The 18,628-nt window shown below is 45.0% G+C and overlaps 1 protein-coding gene and 1 long non-coding RNA gene across 3 annotated transcripts; one reads left to right on the top strand and one right to left on the bottom strand.

The window, feature by feature from the left end:
- Positions 1-1,388: 1,388 nt before the first annotated feature.
- On the bottom strand, positions 1,389-11,311 carry LOC102134027 (uncharacterized). Of its 2 annotated transcripts, none has more exons than XR_006694178.3 (3): positions 10,926-11,311; positions 10,678-10,836; positions 1,389-3,830 (listed from the first exon to the last, which is right to left on the bottom strand). It is a non-coding gene; the product is annotated as an uncharacterized lncRNA (long non-coding RNA). The 2 variants fall into 2 exon arrangements; XR_012427423.1 differs by having other exon boundaries at positions 1,389-3,788.
- A 73-nt stretch (positions 11,312-11,384) lies between these two features.
- UQCRFS1 (ubiquinol-cytochrome c reductase, Rieske iron-sulfur polypeptide 1) lies at positions 11,385-16,236 on the top strand. Its single transcript, XM_005588688.4, has 2 exons — positions 11,385-11,637; positions 15,427-16,236. The coding sequence occupies exons 1-2, from the start codon at positions 11,424-11,426 to the stop codon at positions 16,035-16,037; spliced, it is 825 nt and encodes a 274-aa protein (XP_005588745.3). The 5' UTR covers positions 11,385-11,423; the 3' UTR covers positions 16,038-16,236.
- Positions 16,237-18,628: the final 2,392 nt, after the last annotated feature.

The raw sequence follows: 18,628 nt of genomic DNA, 5'->3' as shown, positions 1-18,628 counted from the left end.
TGCCACCACGCCTGACTAATTTTTGTATTTTTGATAGAGATGGGGTTTCACCATGTTGGCCAGGCTGGTCTTAAACTCCTGACCTCAGGTGATCTGTCCACCTCAGCCTATCAAAGTACTGGGATTACAGGTGTGAGCCACCACGCCCGGCCTTGTTTGTACCTGCCCAGTGGCCTAAAAACTTTCCTCTTGAATATAGCCTTTTCTGTCTTCTCTTTCCTTCCCCAAGACTCAGGAGACATGCATCCACTTATCTATCAATTGGATCGTTACTTACTCACTGAGCACATACAGGGGACAAGGTGTATGCTGCTGTGGGGACACAGGTGTGAGCAGAGAAGATATGGGAAAACTGAGAACTCCCTTGGAGTTTCTCTAATATTCAGATGTAGATTTCATGGGGTGGGATGGGCAGAAGTCCATCTTTAGGTTCTTTAAAGGTGCTGATTACAGCCAGGTGTGGTGGTACACACCTGTAGTCCCAGCTATTTGGGAGGCAGAGACAGGAGGAGTGCTTGAGCCCAGGAGTTCAAGGCTGCAGTGACCTATGATTGCACCATTGCACTCTGGCCTGGGAGACAGAGCAAGACCCCGTCTCAAAAAAAAAAAAAAATAATAATAATAATAAATAGGCTGGGCTCAGTGGCTCACGTCTGTAATCCCAACACTTTGGGAGGCCGAGACGGGTGGATCACGTGAGGTCAGGAGTTCGAGACCAACCTGGCCAACACGGCGAAAGCCCGTTTTTACTAAAAATACAAAAATTAGCCGGGCGGGGTGGCTCACACCTGCAGTCCCACCTATTTGGGAGGCTGAGGCACGAGAATCACTTGAACATGGGAGGCAGACGTTGCAGTGAGCCAAGATCATGCCACTGCAGTCCAGCCTGGGCGACAGAGTGAGATTCGGTCTCTAAATAAATAGATAAATAAATGTGCTGATTTGGCTCCAGCAGACACCATTAGCTTCCCACAGTAGTAAATAAGGCCAACTGTAAGTGAACAGGCAAAGAGACACCGTTGATTCAGATGGTGATGAAGTCAATAAATAAAAAAATAAAAATCGATGGAGTGACTGGGAGTGACAAGAGGTGTGAAGGGCGGAAAGATCAGGTGTAAAGTGGGTACCAATAATAAGCTCAGTTGGATTGTGCATGCTGGGAAGACAGGAGGCACCCAGGAGTGCTGGGGCACCAGGAGCAAGTATGGGAGAGTGGAAGAGTTAGAGATGGAGAAGGTGGAGGAGCTGGCCTAGAATTCCAAGTCACTTCCCTCTCTGAATCACAGGCACTCATACTTAGTGCTATTCCTCCCTATCCTGTCGTCCTTGTGTAGTTGAAATGGACGCAGGTGAGATTTGCTTTTCACTGCTTCCCAAATGGAGGTAGATTGATGGATTGACATTTTAATTGTAAAAATAATAATATAAACTCAGTGTAAAAAAGATAACATAGGAAAACAAAGGGCAAAGTCAAAAATAGATGTTAATAAATCCACTATCCAAAAATAATGATTGTTAATATTTGATGCACATCTTGCTAGACTTTTTGTTTGCAAACACAGACAGTTACTGACCTGCATACATGCATCCATTTAACAAAAACTTGATCATATACATCCTGATGTATAAGCTGCTTTTTTCACTTAATGCATTGAGTACCATTTACTATGTCATTAAACACAGATCTATGATATAATTTTAAAAGAGGGCAAAGTGATTTTATGGATGCAGCCCCGTCTAACTCATCCTGCACAGCGGACAGGAAATCTGCAGATCATTTTTCATGATTATAAACAATCCTGCTATGAACGTCTTTGCACATTCATCTTCATGTACTTGTCTGATGCTTATTTTGAACACATTCCTACAACCAGGGTGGTTGGGTAAAAGGCTCTGGGTTGTGAGTGCAAACTGCAGAATCCCACACATAGAGGACATGGGGGTCCTCAGGCAGGCCTCAGGGGAGAGCAGGAGAGCTGCCCTCACTCCCCGGGTGGGCAGGGCTCCAGGGCCAGATATGCTGTCTCCAGGATCCCTCTACCTTGTCCGAAGTTCAGGGCTCCCGTGACCTCTGCCTTCCAGTGGCACCTGCAAATTAGACCCCATTCTCTTAGGGTCTGAGTTGCCTTTGCACAAAAGTGCTGAGAAGGGACTGTTGGTGTCTGGCAAGGTATTTGCCTCTCCATGTAGCAAATCTACAAGAAAAGGGGGTTGGGCTAGAGTACACCAACTGGGTTCCGAGCTGAGAGGGAACCTAAGACTTGACCTCTAGAACCTTTAGATATTCACATTCCATTCCCTAGATGGCACAGATCTACCTAGAGCCCCTGTCTCTTGCAGGGCAAGCCAGGGGAATGAATGCCTCTCTCAGCAGGAGCCAAGAGAGGATAGAAGCCTCTCTCCACGGATGCACCTGCCCAGCGCTCGGGTCCTAGGATGTTGCCCCACCTGGATCAGCAGCACCGTCCCCCAGTGCCTGCCTTCTCCGCTCATGCCTCCAGGTGATCTCTTGTGTTCCTCACCCTTCCCGTCCCTCCTGACCCCGGGCACCTCCACGATCCCTTCTGCCCAGGCTTTTGGTTCCATCTCCCATCAGGGTCTCACTGACTGCACTCCATTCTCTCTCTGGAGCACAAGAGGCCTCATATGCATTTGCTGACCCCTTCAGCTAGCACAAATTTGCTGTCTCTCTCTGCGTGCCTAAAGTTCCATTAGAGGTGGAATAGAAGGAGCCCAGTCACTCTTACACAGCTGAGGACGCAGCAATACTTCTTTGTGGAGTGCAAGACTCTATCCCTGCCTTAAGGAGTTTATTTGGTGGAGACAAGGCAGAGAAGGTAGGGCGGTTTATTCCAGCCTAAGAGAGGGCATCCACAGCACATCCCACAGCCGTCCACAGGAAGGGGACTAGAAATAGAACAGTAGCTGTAAAATACTCATCCGCACACACTGAACACTGCCAGAGGCCGTGCCAGCATAACCGAGTTCAAGCCGGTACCACGCACTGCACAACAGCCAGTACGTCAAGAGACAAGGAGTTGGGTCAAGGGAGGGGGCTTTGTTTTGGAGAGCCAGCAACTGAGAAGGTGGTGGGCCAGTGTCCTAAAGAACCATCTGAAGTTACTATGAATTTCAGCCTCCTTTTATGTGGGAGGAGGGGAGGGGGTTGAGGTTAGGATGTGACCGATGACAATGGACATCTGGGCAGCAGCGAGGGTCTGAGGGGCCTGGAGACGTGTTTGTCCTTGGTCGAGTCCTAGTGCTCATGTGCATCTTTAACACACAGTGTTGCTCATGGGATGCCCTCCTTATCTCCTTGGGGGTGAGCGTTTGGAAGGAACTGTGGTCCTCCTTGCTTTAAACTAGAAACAAAAGTCCTCCCACAGTTAGCTTGGTTTATGTGCAGAGATCAGCAAGGGCAGTTAACCTAGAAGATGTCACCACAGGGGGTGGGTTAGGAGCAAAGCACTTGTCACATGAAGGCTTCTTTTCACTGCTCCACCAAGGGCACATTCTTGCCTTCCCCTTTATACACACTCTTGTAACCCCCATCTTGCCAGGAGGTTGGACGTGTCTCCAGGTCTGCCCAAGTCCACCAGGGCTTCCTGGAGGATGTGGAGTTTCTGCCGGACCTTGAACCAGAGGTGAATAAGGCAAAGGATGGAGGGGGCTCCAGGTTAGGCCCAGCACAGGGCCAGGTGGGAAGGAGAGTAGCTTTGGCCTCTGCACAGAACCACCAGGTCCATGATCCAGTCTTGTCTCTTCCGCCATCCCCATCCCTTCCAGCTCTGGCATTCATGGAACAAATCATCAGTTATTTGAATTCAAATCTGACAAATTAAATAGCAAAGAATTAAATAAGTTGTAGATCAATACTATCTGAACGATCAATTAATCATTCTCTGTAATTAAAACGACCAATTCCTAACACCTTTCAGTTATATTTTATTGCACCATTTCTAATTCAGAGCTTTCAGGCAGTTGTATTGATTGCAGGTATACTTACCTGGTAATCAAATAATTTATTAATCAGCATACTTCATTATGGAATATCTGGTTTAATTACAGTCACATTGACTCAGAGGGCTGGTTTAGTTCAGCCTGAGTTTTATTTTTATTTTATTTTACTTTTTTGAGACAGAGTTTTGCTCTCGCTGCCCAGGCTGGAGTGCAATGGTGCGATCTTGGCTCACTGAAACCTCCACCTCCTGGGTTCAAGTGATTCTCCTGCCTCAGCCTCCCAAGTAGCTGGGATTACAGGCACCCGCCACCATGCCCAGCTAATTTTTTGTATTTTTAGTAGAGACAAGGTTTCACCATGTTGGTCAGTCTAGTCTTGAGATCCTGACCTCAGGTGATCCACCAGCCGTGGTCTCCCAAAGTGCTGGAATTACAGGCATGCGATATCCTGCCCAGCCCAACTTGAGTTTTATTTTAAAGATGCTGGAGGTTTGCCATCACCTGGTTGTATACGTCACACAAAGTTCCTTCTTTTGTGAAAAATAATTGTAAAAAAATAGGTGTGTGTACTTAAAAGCAGGTAAATGGATAAACTCAAGTGGTTCCTCAAAATTATGTTTTAACTGTAATCTTTTTCATGGAGGTTTTGCAACTTAATTTATTCCCAGCATGCTTAGAAAAGTGCTCTCAAGATTCAGGGATGAAAAGGCCTGTGGGTACATGGGTGCTGCCTTCATTAGTACCTTGAAATACAAATTAAATCCCAAGCACATCACAATTTGCTTTCCTGCATCTACCAATTTTGAAACAGCACAAATAAAATGTCTTACTCTCTTTGTGAATTTATTATTTCAACTGTTCATGCTGGACACCTGGTGGTTTGATTTAACTTCCCTTAATGTTTTGGGGCATCATTAGGAGAGGGAAATGAGGACCTGTAATTGTGTGTGCAGACCCTGCAGGGGCTCTGGGTGGGCTGGAGTCTCCTTCCTGCTCCCCTTGCTCACATTCAAGGTCCCCAGGGCTGTCTGGGGTTGTCTTGGAGACTCAGGGAGCCAGTTCCTCCCCAGGGAGAAGAGGGCTCTGGTGGGCTTCCCTCTGCAAAGACAGAACGTGGGCATCAGTCTCTGGATCTCGGCTTCTCCTGAGTGATGGGCAAAGCTTCCACAGAGGTGTTGAGCTGGGTCGCAGCTGAGTGGATCCAGCACTTCAGGCTTGAGAACAAGATGACTGAAGGTAGGGAGCCGTGGGACCACTGAGAAGGACAGAGGCGGAGGTGGGAGGGGAGCAGAAACTGACATTACCACCTTCTCTGTCCTCTACAAACTGTCCAAGGACTTTCAGAGCCATACCCCTTCAATTTATCTCCCACCCCCCCCGAAATCTTCCTTCCCTCCAAAAAATGTTCAATTCTCCATCAAAACAATTCATCCTAGACCTGTCTCTCTCAGAGTACTCCTCACTCTGCAGGGAGAGCCGGGGGAAGTCCCTAACAGCACACAGAAAGGATGGCAATTTGGAACACGGAGTGGATTACATGCCAAGGGCTTCCATGCAGTCACACGCTTACACACCTTCTACCCGTATCCTCACAGTGTCCTCCGGGAGTTCTAGCCAGCAGGTGAGCAGCCGGATGGCATCATCCTTGCTCTACTTCCCCGCTTGCTGGCTCTCGTTGTCCTTATTCTTGGAGAAAGAAAGTCCAAATTCTTAGCACAGTGTGCAAAGCATGAGCCCTCCAGGTCAGGGCCTGAATTAGGTTCTCTCTGAGTTCCCTCTGAGCCATAGCACTCTGTCCCACCAGCCCAGGACTCCCTGCCCCTCGTCCTTTCTTTCCTCCATAGAACGTACCACCATCTCGTATATTACATGTTTGGTGGTTGTCTAGCTTCCGCAAGTAAAATATAAGGTCCTGGGGGCCACACACATTTGACTGCTGTGCTCGCGGCTATCTCTTTCATCAGTAGTGGACACACAGCATTGCATATAGTCACTGTACACAAATCTTCTGACTGGATGAATGATCCATCTCCAAGGGCCCTTAATTACAATCACAACCAACTAACTTAGCAATTTGAAAGCCTTCTTTCATCTTCACAACCAACCTTTGAGATAGATATTCTTATCTCCATCCTCAGACGAGGACACCAGGGCTCAGAGGGCATCAGTCACTTGCCCAAGTGACTCCAGCAATTGGAGGACTTGGGATCACACTTAGGCTGCCTGACTCAAGAGCCCAGGCTCTTGCAAAGTATTTGAAACAAATGAGTTCAATGAATTCCACAAATTTTCAGGGGGCACATAATACAATCCAGGTGTAAAAAACATTGGGGGACTTTTGGTGCTACTGCAGCAGCCTGCTTGGCAAGAGATGGATGTGTGGCTGATAGGGAAACTGAAAGGGTTTTCAACAAAGCCTGAAATTAATCATACTTAATGAATGTGACTAACGTGATGAAAGAATGAGCGATTAAAATATTAGCACATCTGAACTTCTCCCCCCTGGCTAATTTCTTCTCCTCTCTAGGGTTACCATGTTTCAAAGAAGTAGGGGCACAGAATTACGGAAACGGGTTTTATGGAACACAAATGCCTTTTAAATGGCTTAGATTAAGGACAGTCTGTGCAGTTCTCAAGCGGCTGTCCATCTTCACATCTCGCTGCTCAAGCGAGGGACGTGGGCTGAGGGGAGAGGCTGAAACTGTCACGATGGCTGCAACTGGAAATGGGAAGCCAGGCATTTCCCAGGGTAATTGTGTGGAAACAGGAGATAGGCGTGGGATCCTTTCAGCAGGGAGGTGGCTGCCTTTCTGTGTGGGCAAGTGGCTGGGAGGCATGTTCCCTGGGGACGAGGCAAAGGCATCTTACTGGCTTTGCACATTATGCAGGATCATAGGCAGAATTACCCAGTGATAAATTTGTTTTGAGGATGACAAATGCAGAATCCTAGCACATTCACCTTAGAGCTCCCCTCCCTATCCGCACCCCCTACACACATTGCCCAGATGAACACATTAAGACTAGGGAAGAGGGCTGGGCGCGGTGGTTCGCACCTGTAATCCCAGCACTTTGGGAAGCTGTGGCGGGCGGATCACGTGAGGTCAAGAGTTTGAGATCAGCCTGGCCAACATGGCAAAACCCCATCTCTACTAAAAATACAAAAATTAGCTGGGCGTGGTGGACCGTGCCTGTGATCCCAGCTACTCGGGAGGCTGAGGCAAAATTGCTTGAACCCAGGAGGCAGAGGTTGCAGTGAGCCGAGATCACACCACTGCACTCCAGCCTGGGCAACAGAGCAAAACTTCGTCTCAAAAACAAACAAACAAACAAACAAAAAGACTGTAGGGAACAGGAAGTATCTAGACTACAATTCACACTAGGAGATTCCCCTGCATATCGGTATTCTGCTCTGTCACTCTCCGGAATCAATCGATCATGCTTGTGCAAGGAATCATATAAACCTGAGGTCCCAAACTCAAGGCCTCAGCAGATGGGCAGGTAACGGAACTGAATGGACGCAGTGAGAAAGGACCTAGACCACCAAGCAGGTACCTACCCTGACTGACAGCACCCCACTGTCTTTCTCTATGTTGAGGACACGGGCCTCGAGTGGCTTAAAATAATGCAATTTTATTATTTTACAATTCTGGAGGTCTGAAGCCTAACACGGGTCTGTAGGGCTGCACTTCTTCTAGAGACTCTAAGGGAGACTGTTTCCTTTCCATTTCCAGCTCCACCTCTGCCTGCAGGCCCCTCCTCTGGCTCCACCCTCAAAGCCAGCAGTGTGGCATTTCTGTCCTCTCACCTCTTGCTTCCCTCCTCTAAGACCCTATGAACATGCTGCACCCACCCAGACAGTACAGGAAGACTCTCTGATATGGTTTGGCTCTGTGTCCCCACCCAGATCTCATCTTGAATTGTTACAATCCCCTTGAATTGTAACCAAGGCGGGACCAGGTGGAGGTGATGGATCATGGGGGCAGTTTCCCCCATGTTGTTCTCATGATAGTGAGTTATCATGAGATCTGATAGTTTTATAAGGGGTTTCCCCCTTCGCTGGGCTCTTATTCTCTCTCCTGCCACCCTGTGAAGAGGTCCCTCCTGCCATGATTGTAAATTTCCTGAGGGTGTCCCCAACCTGCCGTGCTCAGCTGTGAGCTGTAATTTACAAATTAAACCTCTTTTCTTTGTAAATTACCCAGTCTCAGGTATTTCTTCATAGCTGCATGACAAGGACTAATACACTCTCCCTATCTCAATCTCCAATCACAGCTACAACATTCCTTTGCCATGTAAAGTAACATACTCCTAGGTTCCAGGGATTAGGCTGTGGACATTTTTGTGGCGAGGCATTATTCCATCTACCATAGTTTGTATGTGGGAATACTCACAATTTGTAAATGCTAGCAAATAATTCTGAGGTTCATAGCACTGTGTATGCCAGATCACCAGGTGTCTCTGGGCAGAAATGAGTGGGGAGAGAGTGAATCTCCAGTCCATGACTTCTGACCTCTGATTTAAACAGTATTTGTTAAAAGGAAGGCTTGGCGTCGTGCTTCCTCCTGCCTTGTTCATACATACGCATTGCTTGTCAGACTTCCAGAGAACTGAGAAGCTTACCAAGCATTTATGTTCCCAGGCCTGTGGCTATTTTTTCCCCTCAGTTTACAAAACTAACAATGTTTGTTAAGCTCTCGTTGTATGCCAGTGTGCTAAATATTTCACATGGATTCTTTATTTTAATTTGCACAACAATCTCATTTTTATCTCTGTTTTTTACAAATAAGAAATCTGACACTCAGTAATGTTGCCCGACATCACACAGGTAGTAAGGGGCAGAGCTGGCATGAAAGTCAGGCTGTCTGGCTCCAGAGTGAGCTGATACATGAAAGCTAAAACCCTCTTCAGTTAAATAACAACCACCGAGGAGTTGCAGTGGTGTGCACCTGTAGTCCCAGCTACTCTGGAGGCTAAGGTAGGAGGATTGCTTGAGGCCAGGAGTTTGAGACCAGCCTGGGCAACACAGCAAGACCCTCATCTACCAAGTGGAACCCAGGCTGGCCTACAGAAGTCCAAGTTCCAGTATGCCTGCCACTCCTGGACGTTGCCCTCCTTCTTCCACAAGAGGACAGATGTTCTACTATACGATTACCCTTCTCTCTGCTGCAACACTGGACTAGAACCACTATCAGATGGGTGCTTATCAATGTGTCTTTGGGCAGGTCATTTGTCTTCTCTGAGTCTTAGTTTCTTCATCCAGAAAATAGAAAGTTATTATTATTATGGATATTTATATACGGTGTGCCAGGCACAGTTCTAGGCATTTTACATATATTAATCCATTTCATCCTTAAAATAACTCTCTAGGGTAGACCCTGTTATTATCTCTGTTTTACAAGAGAAAGACTGAGAGGCACACACAGAGATTAAATAACTTGCCCTAGGGCACAGCTAGTGAGTGGTGAAACTAAAATTGAACGCAGGAAGCCTGGAGATAATTCCTATTCTGTTCACCCAACTGGGACATTGTGAAGGTTTTGTGAAGACTCCTTCATTCATTCATTCACTCGTTCATTCATTCATTTTTCATTTACTCTTACCAACTCAGAGGACAGTTGCGATATTATTTCATGTGAAGCACTCAAACCATGCATGGTGTGTGACAACTTCCCTGGAAATGTCTTTTATCCTAAGGTTGTTGCCAGGGGAGAGCACTGAGCCAGCTGTGTGATGAGCCTGGCCAGGGTGGCCCCTGAGGAGGCAGCCCCCAGTCTTGAGAGCACAATATAGTCCCTTGGGCTATAAGGCTAGGAAAAGCCCAGGCCCTAAGAGGAGTCATAGGAAGGTCAAAGGGGAAAACTGTCAGTACACTTTGGACATGGCGTGAGGAATAACAGTGAGTCAGCAAGGATCAAGGGAAGGCTTCTTAGAGGAGGTGGCATTTCAGATAAAAACACCACCAGCAAATCCTCACTTGGTGCTGCCTGTGTGCTGGGCCTGCTTGTAGGTGCTTTACATATTTCAGTACATTTACTCCTCCCAGTAACTTTACAACACACATGGCATCATTACTGCCCCCTTTTGGCAGGCGAGGAAACTGAGGCACAGAGCGGTGAAGGAACTTGCCCAGATCACAGAGCCCATGCACAGCACAGAGCCAATTCTGTGCACTGCTTATATTAACATTTACTTAATATTTAAATCATTTTTGACCTAAAAAAATGAAAAACTTTATCTCAGTATAGTACAGAATAGAAAACCAGTATGGAAAGAAAATCAATACTATGAACCATACAACGAAATCACTCTAGACTCAGTTGTCTGATAAGAGCTTCTAATTCAAGATCTTTTCTGTTAAAAGTGGGAGATAAGTGTAGAGAGGAATTAAAGATATATTAGGATCAAACTGAGGCCAAGTGCATTGGCTCATGCCTATAATCCCAGTACTTTGGGAGGCGGAGACAGGATTCCCTGAGGCCAGGAGTTTGAGACTGGACTAGGCAATATAGTGAGACCCCATCTGTACGTGTGTGTGTGTGTGTGTGTGTGTGTGTGTGTGTTTTAATTAAAGATGTATTAGTACCAAACTGAGACTTTCTCATTGGTGCAATCAGGATTGAAAGAGAAAAACAAAACAAAACAAAACAAAAACGTTCTCACGATGTGATGGAAGGTGAATGAGCCAACTCTGCATCCTCTAAAATTCTAAAATCTTACTTGGGGAAACTGTGGTGTCACTGAAGAGCCCAGACTCAGGAGACAGATTACCCTGCTTCACATTTTGCTGGTTATCCAGTTCCGGGAAAAGAATCTCTCTACACCGCGGTTTCTTCATGGGCAAAATGCTGATACTAATAGCTCTGACTTCATAGAGACCTTGATAACAAATGAAAGAAGGTAGGTATAATAAAACACAAAACCAAATACACAGCGAATGCTTAATAAACATAATCCATTAGCATTACCGAGTTTTGCACAGATGCCTCTGGCCTTTTTTTTGTTGTTGCTGTTAGACGAAGATAATAATAATCATCATAGTAAAAACATAGCGATTACTATGTGCCGGACTTTGTCCTAGTTGAGATATAGTACCATCCTAAGTTAAACTATAATCGTTTATTGTTATCTTTAGGTCTTCCTGGATGACATTTTTACTCTAAAGGATCGTAAAGTCGGCCCATCGGACGTCACTGGAGTCCCTTGTTCAGCCCTCTCTTTCTTCTGGGCATCTCTCGGGACACAGACCAAGTGGCACCGGGACTGACAGGTGGGCCGCAAGCCCCGCCCCCAGCGAGGGCTTGTAGCCGCGTCCCCTGACGCAGCGCCTCTCCAGGTTTGCCCCGCCCTGCAGGACTTACTTTCCGGCGGCGCGCTGACGCCACGCGTTCCGCGCCTCTTCGCGCCTGCGCCGTGGTTGGAAGGTCGTCCCTGTGACCGGCTTGGCGGTTGGAGCAGCTGTCGCCATGTTGTCGGTCGCAGCCCGCTCGGGACCGTTCGCGCCCGTCCTGTCGGCCACGTCCCGCGGGGTGGCGGGCGCGCTGCGGCCCTTGGTGCAGGCCACGGTGCCCGCCACCCCGAAGCCGCCTGTGCTGGACCTGAAGCGGCCCTTCCTCAGCCGGGAGTCGCTGAGCGGCCAGGCCGTGCGCCGGCCTTTGGTCGCCTCCGTGGGCCTCAATGGTGAGCCGGGGCGAGGGCCACAAGCGGGGCTGAGGGTCTCTCGGTGCCCGCTCCTCTGGCCCCCAGCAGGGAGCGGCCGCGGGTGCACGAGCGGAGCCTGAATCAGGTCGGGCTGGGCGGCCTCCGCGACGCTGGGCATGGCACCCGGGCCCGGGTTGTCTTTCGGGGGCCGGCCTGGACTCGCGTCCGCCGGCTCCACCGGGTTCCTCCTCGGCCGAGTTCACGAGCTCTGAAGTCCCGCTGCTCCAGCCACCTCTGAGGGGTTTTGTTGCTTGCAGGTCGTTTGACCTTGGGCAAGTTTCTAAACGTACTTCCTGTGAAATGGATTCATATCTTTACCAATTTTGTAGGGGTGTCGTGAGGCTTAGATGGAGGAATTCTACGTAAAGCCATTAGCACAGTTTGGGCACTTACATGCTTAAGAAGTGGAAACTTACTAATACTTGGGAAGTTGGTCTTCTCACCACTACCGACCCCTTCAGTGTCCTTCCCCTTCACCCCCCCCCCACGAAAAAAAAAAAAAAAGACATACACAAGGTCAGTTACAGTGTAGTGTCACAACATAATCAGTCCTCAAGAACGGGCAGAGATTGATGACTTTTACATTTTACAGATGAGAAAACAGATGAGGTAGACTAACTCGCACCAGGATCCGTGGTGTGGACATGTGGTAGCAGGGATTTGACAAGACGGATTGTCGTAGCCACTGAGCTCTTCGCAGGGGCTGTTCTACACCCTCTGTCCTTAGATCCCGGTTTATCTTCTTTGCCTCGCCTTCCATCTTTACTTGGCCCGGTATCGGAGATAGAGAAATGGCAGCCTGTGGGCAGTATGCCTGCAGGCTTTGTAGTTTTCAGAAAAACTGTAAAGACTAACGCCATCTCTTAAAATGCTGGAAGCTGGCAATACCGGGATCTAGTTTCTACTTGGGAAAAGTCCGTAGTGTGCTGTGTAGTGGCCGTCCCCACAGTTGGAACAAGTGGTCTTCTCCAGTTTGTCACAGTCTTTACCAGGTCTGCGTGTTTCATTGTGTTACCAGCCTGGCTCCATTGATAGCTGTGTGTGACTCTTCCCCTACGAGCTAACCAAATTGCCGGACACTTTTCTTTTTACTCTGCCTTCACTCACCCTGGGCTCTGCACTTTCTCCATGGTCCTTCCACTAAGTTGCTACATGTCCACATGTTTTCCTTACCCATCTTTTCAATTTCAGGTAAGGATCAGGTGAATAAAGTTTTTATTTGCTGATTTGTCTGTCTTTATAGCACATACACTTTACACTCTGTATTGTGTTTATTGGTAACTCCTCCAACCTTGGGCTTAAGGGCATAGAAAAGGTAATGTCTTCTTTATTTTTCTATCTTTCACAGCGTCGGATTTCGTATACAGTTAGTGCAAAGTATTTGTGAATGAATGAATGTTAAGGGGCACCAATGGGTTTTGAAGAAACTGTCCATGGCGGGTGTAGAGTACCCTAGCCCATCCTTGGGACCTGGAGGTGAGAAGGAAGGAAGGAGAACATTTCAATAGCAACAGAAAAGCATCTTTGGAATTTGTCGTATTGCTAGAGTTTCTTCAAAAAATTGGAGGCTCACCTGACTTAAGAAATTTTTTTTAGAAACAGGCAAATAATGTAGGACCATGAGGCAAAAACCTTTTCTGTAATCATTTCAGCCTGTAATTTAAGTTCACGTTATAACCTGTCTAGGTTTATGGAAAGATGGTTAATGGAAGGGGAGGGGTTGGATCTGGAGAAGATTGTTGAGTTGGAGAGGAAGGTTGTACTATTTTCTTGCAGATTTCCAAGGCGCATTGGAGCTCACCTTAAAATAAAACTTGTTTTGTTAAAATTCCTTAAATTTTATCCTTTAAGTGTTTGATTTTGCTTTAGGTTAGAATTAAATCTAGCATCTTACTAAAAGGCAGAGCTAATGCAGCTCATGTAAGTATTTGGAGAATGATTTATGCAATAGGGCAATTTAATTTCTGAAAGGATTCTTGGTGGTGTAGCCTACTAAAGTGTAACCAGGTAGGTAGAGTGGGAGGAGACTTTTGCCACCTAATCTCTGAATGAGAAGTGCAAAGCCATTTTATTGAATTTTCTTATACATTTCCTTGAATAGTGTTAAGGATTGTGGATACTGTTTTTAAGGTAGAAGTATGAACTTTTGATTCCTTTATCTCTTAGGTAGGAAACACATCTTTTCTGTAATCTCAGGTAGAGCTAGGAGCAAGTAATTTATGCTTAATTCCAAATGTCAGTGTATACTGGCAGGTTAGCATTTATTTGTTAAGAGTAGTAGTATAGGATGTAATGTCACTTTGACTCCACAGATTCTGGGATGTGAATCTCAAGTTGCCATTATCTGTGTCCTGGTCTTCAGGAAATGATTGAGTTAGTCAGAAAAGCATATAGAGTGATTTTGATAGGTTTCACTATTGTTTGTGAATACTTCTGGCTTCCATAAAGTTATTGACTTGAGAATCATGTGAAAAGCAGTTCAAGTATTCCGTATTGTAATGTTTGACTACTCAAGGAAGTACAGTATATTAGGAAGATATCCTAGTAGAAGAAGGTAGAATTGCAGTTTATTACGATAAAAATGCATCTTAAAAGAAATCTTTGTTTTGGAAACACGTTTTCTAAAAGAGGAATTTTTAGTGTCCCCTTTTTTAAAAAGGAAACTTTGTGGCAAATTTCTTAAGATGAATGTACAATCTGCAAAGAGGTTTGCTTCCTGATACATACTTAGAGGTGGTACTAGTTAAAAAAGTTTTTTGGTCAGGTATTTAAAAATAGTATGGGAGAGAAGGATGTAACTGTGTCGTGTTTTTGTTTTTTAAACTACCAAAGAAACTACTTGCTCCCAGAGCACTACATAGTAATTATTTAACATTCATTTGGGCTCTTTTATGGCCTACACTAGAAGTGCCCCAGTTGAGAGAACTGCAACAGTGAAAAGGAAAGATAATACCCCTGCTTTTACAGTGACTGTTGCCCTTTAGTGCATAGGGGGAGATATGAAAATTTTGTCCTTTTTCCCCTCGCTAAATCGAAATAATTAGTTCTTTTGCAGATTTCATTGTATTTTGAGAGCTCTGATAAGGATGTCTTTCTCTGCTTATTAGTGGTTTTAAGTTAAAGTAATACTATTTATACCCTAGAGTATAAAATAGAAAACTTAATTTTTCTGCAACTAGAGTTATACAGTTCACAGGATGTTTATTATTGTGTCATTATTGTTTTATGGATTGTTAACAGTTTTTTTCCGAGAATATAGATTGGACTATAAGGGGCGGACATTTGCATTAATAAGGTGATCACACGTCAACTTACTGTGTGGACTAGATGAGTTTTAGGGCCTCCTTCTAATCCAGAGAGTATGGGAGGTATTTAGCATGATTTATATAGCATGTCTTGGCAGTTGAATTTTTGGAAATTTTGAAGTATTACTGTTTATTTTGCTGTTTAACGTTTTTAGCGCGATGCACTGAGATGTTGTGAATCCTGAATCAGCAATGTTCAACCAACCAGGAGTAGCTCAATTTACAAATAGTATCTTGTGATTTCATACCAATCTGATAGGTAGTGGTTCACTTCATTTCATTTTTGAGATTTTATATGCTAGCACCGCCAATTTGACTTGTTCTGAGACCCAGTGAGTGCCATGTTTCACATTTTTAGAATTTGATTTTTTACCTGTGGATCCATAAAAGACTGTTTCTTGATGTATACTCCTTTCAGGATACTCATCTAATTGTGTTTTTTAACCTTCTGCTTGTCTTGCAGTCCCTGCTTCTGTTTGTTATTCCCACACAGACGTCAAGGTGCCTGACTTCTATGACTACCGCCGCCTTGAAGTTTTAGATAGTACGAAGTCTTCCAGAGAGAGCAGCGAGGCTAGGAAAGGTTTCTCCTATTTGGTAACTGCAGTAACTACTGTGAGTGTTGCATATGCTGCCAAGAATGTCGTCACCCAGTTCATTTCCACCATGAGTGCTTCTGCTGATGTGTTGGCTATGGCGAAAATCGAAATCAATTTATCCGATATTCCAGAAGGCAAGAACATGACTTTCAAATGGAGAGGCAAACCCCTGTTTGTGCGTCATAGAACCCAGAAGGAAATTGAGCAGGAAGCTGCAGTTGAATTGTCCCAGTTGAGGGACCCACAGCATGATCTAGATCGAGTAAAGAAGCCTGAATGGGTTATCCTGATAGGTGTTTGCACTCATCTTGGTTGTGTACCCATTGCAAATGCAGGAGATTTTGGTGGTTTTTACTGCCCTTGCCATGGGTCACATTATGATGCATCTGGCAGGATCAGATTGGGCCCTGCTCCTCTCAACCTTGAAGTCCCCCCATATGAGTTCACCAGTGATGATATGGTGGTTGTTGGTTAGAGACTTGGACTCAAGTCATAGGCTTCTTTCAGTCTTTACGTCACCTTAGAAGACTTATTTGAGAGCAAGCCTTCTGTACCTGAAGTTGATTTGAAATATGTAAGAATTGATGATGTGTTTGCAACATTAATGTGAAGTAAATTGAATTTAATGTTGAATACTTTCAAGCATTCACTTAATAAAGCCGCTGTTAAGCATTGTTGTGCTCAGTCATACATTTGAAAGGTACAATGTCTTTTTAGCTAATTCTAATTAAAAATTACAGACTGATGTACAATATACTTGTGAAATCTGTAACTGACTTTATCTTTTTGCCCAAATATTTGCTTCCTGCTTTGCGTCAGGGACAGAGATTCTGCAAAGCTCATTGTTGGGATGAAGTAAAATTAACGTGTCATCTCTGAGTCCTGGGAGGTATCTATGGCATTGACAGAAACAGTAGTATCTAGGTATTTCTTATTGACCGGACTTGGTAAGAGTACTCGCTATGCGTTTCCTCCCTACTGTGTAAGCTGTGTGATAATGTCAGCTCTAATCTGTGGGAAAGAGTCCTGAATGAGCCATTAGTAGCTCTGAGGGTTTATCTTCAGGTCTGGTCTGCTGGTTTTTCTCCTTAAGTGACAGGCCAGGAAATTTTATTAGTCCCTTATGAGTGTAAATTAATACTTAAAAATCCTTTAGTCTTAATAGGCAGTGATGGGATATTATCTGAGAGAAGCTTTCCAAAATGAGAGTGCTCTGCCATTTCTTTCATTTCGTGTGTGGATCGTTATGTCCCCAAAGCTCCTGCATCCACTCTCTCAGGAGGCAGAAAGGGAGCATCTGAGACCTAACATTGCCTGCATGCAGAAGTGGTCCTGCTGGGTTTGTTTCTGTAGTGATGACACAATGTTTTTTCCTGTTGGGTTTACAGTCACTCAGCACTTTTCACTGTAAGATGGTGTGGAACCAGACGCAGAGCACATCAGAATTCACATCCTATTTTCTTCTGCCTCCAATTATGCAGGTGAAACAAGACTCAGGTCTACTTTCTCCTGGGATATGGGAGTGGGCTTTGTCCTTTGAGAATCACAGCCACTTTTTGATGTGTTTGTCTTTACTGTTTGGAGGTGGGCCAGTCATATGCTTTACTGAGTCCACCTGATGATCTCATGTACACTTTTTTAAAATTGCAAAAGTGGTTGGGTTAGGTCTGCCCAAAGGGAACTGACCATCCAGGATTCCAGTCTTTGGTGTTAATAGCTATGTGTTGACAGAAAAAAGAAAATGTCAAACTTTCTATGCTTGTGAGTAGATACTAGTCTTTGCTTCATTTTTACCATTCTAGAAATGAAATTAGCATGTGTGATAATTGGTGGGACACAAGTATTTTATATTCTGTGTCTCTAGATAGTGGAGGCACTCTTTGGATTGGGGGTTGGAGGAGGGGTTGGTGGCAAGAATTGGAATGTGAAACATTGAGTTGTGATGGGAACACAGGTCCACACACTAAAAAACTTGTGCTGCTAAAAATGTCAACAGCATCCCCTCCCTATAAATACTGATACCCCTTATCACCTCCCACCCCAAAGTGATACCTTGAAATTCTATATGGCGGTGGAGGACAGAAGTAGGAGGTTTGCAGGTCCCTAAGGTACTCAGTGCCGGAATTGCTGTATTTGGTGGCTGCTTACTTCATCTATCATATTTAGAGTTGGATGGTGGGATGCTGTTAAATCCTAGTAGCCCATTTAGTTTTTAAAGAAGGCTTTGTTCCACAAGTGACAGGACAAGTCAAGTCACTTCATGCTACTTTGCTGAATGGATACGGCAGACCTGTGTTACATTTTTACCATTCTGTGAAAACAAAATCGTAGATATTAGGGGGAAATGACTTATAGAATAAACCTGACCAGTCAGCACCCTGACATCAGATCATTTACATGTACTGCATTTTATTGGGGATGATTCTTGGGACAATCTTGAGAGCCAAGGTTTTTCATTACGCTTTAAAAAGTGTTATAAAAATGGCCTTTTTGAAAATGTTGCATTATTTGTTAAAGATAACATCAAATTTTCTTTGGTCTTTTCTGAGTATACCCTTGTAAAATCTTTGACTCAATCTGACTGTGTAGAGGGCATTTGTCCTGATTGGATCAAAATGTGCTTTAGTACCCTCATTTTTCTAAACTGTAGAAACATAGTATTTAAATATCAGAAGTAATTCTTCATTCTCACAGTATTAAATTTCATTTTCTGTATTTTCATGTCATTTGAATTTCATTGCATTTTATATATTAACCCAAAATAATGTTTGTATTTTTTGGACTACTATCCTTAGCCCACTGTTCTAACACACTTTATCACCACCTCCCCTCAACCACTTCCTTGAGTTTCATATTCTTGTGCTTACTGGGCATCTATGTTTGGATGTCCTGTTAACACCTTAAACTGTCTGAAACGAAAAGACGTCATCTCTGTTTCCGCAACTTCTCTACTTCAGTCAGTGCCCTCTCCATCTACCTTGTTAACTACCCGGCAGGCAAAAAACCTGCTAGTCTTCCCTGCCTCCTTTCCATTGTCTCCTCTCCACTTTGCCCCAAATCAGTCCC

The sequence above is a fragment of the Macaca fascicularis genome, chromosome 19, assembly GCF_037993035.2.
Source record: "Macaca fascicularis isolate 582-1 chromosome 19, T2T-MFA8v1.1".
NCBI classification, from domain to species: Eukaryota; Metazoa; Chordata; class Mammalia; order Primates; family Cercopithecidae; genus Macaca; species Macaca fascicularis.
This window is presented reverse-complemented; position numbering and strand designations above follow the sequence as displayed.

What these genes read in the sequence shown, in the direction of transcription:
- UQCRFS1 (XM_005588688.4), top strand. Translation starts at nt 11,424, where the DNA reads ATGTTGTCGGTCGCAGCCCGCTCGGGACCGTTCGCGCCCGTCCTGTCG. An exon ending in CGCCTCCGTGGGCCTCAATG is followed by an intron (nt 11,638 to 15,426) that starts GTGAGCCGGGGC and finishes CTTGTCTTGCAG; the next exon opens with TCCCTGCTTCTGTTTGTTAT.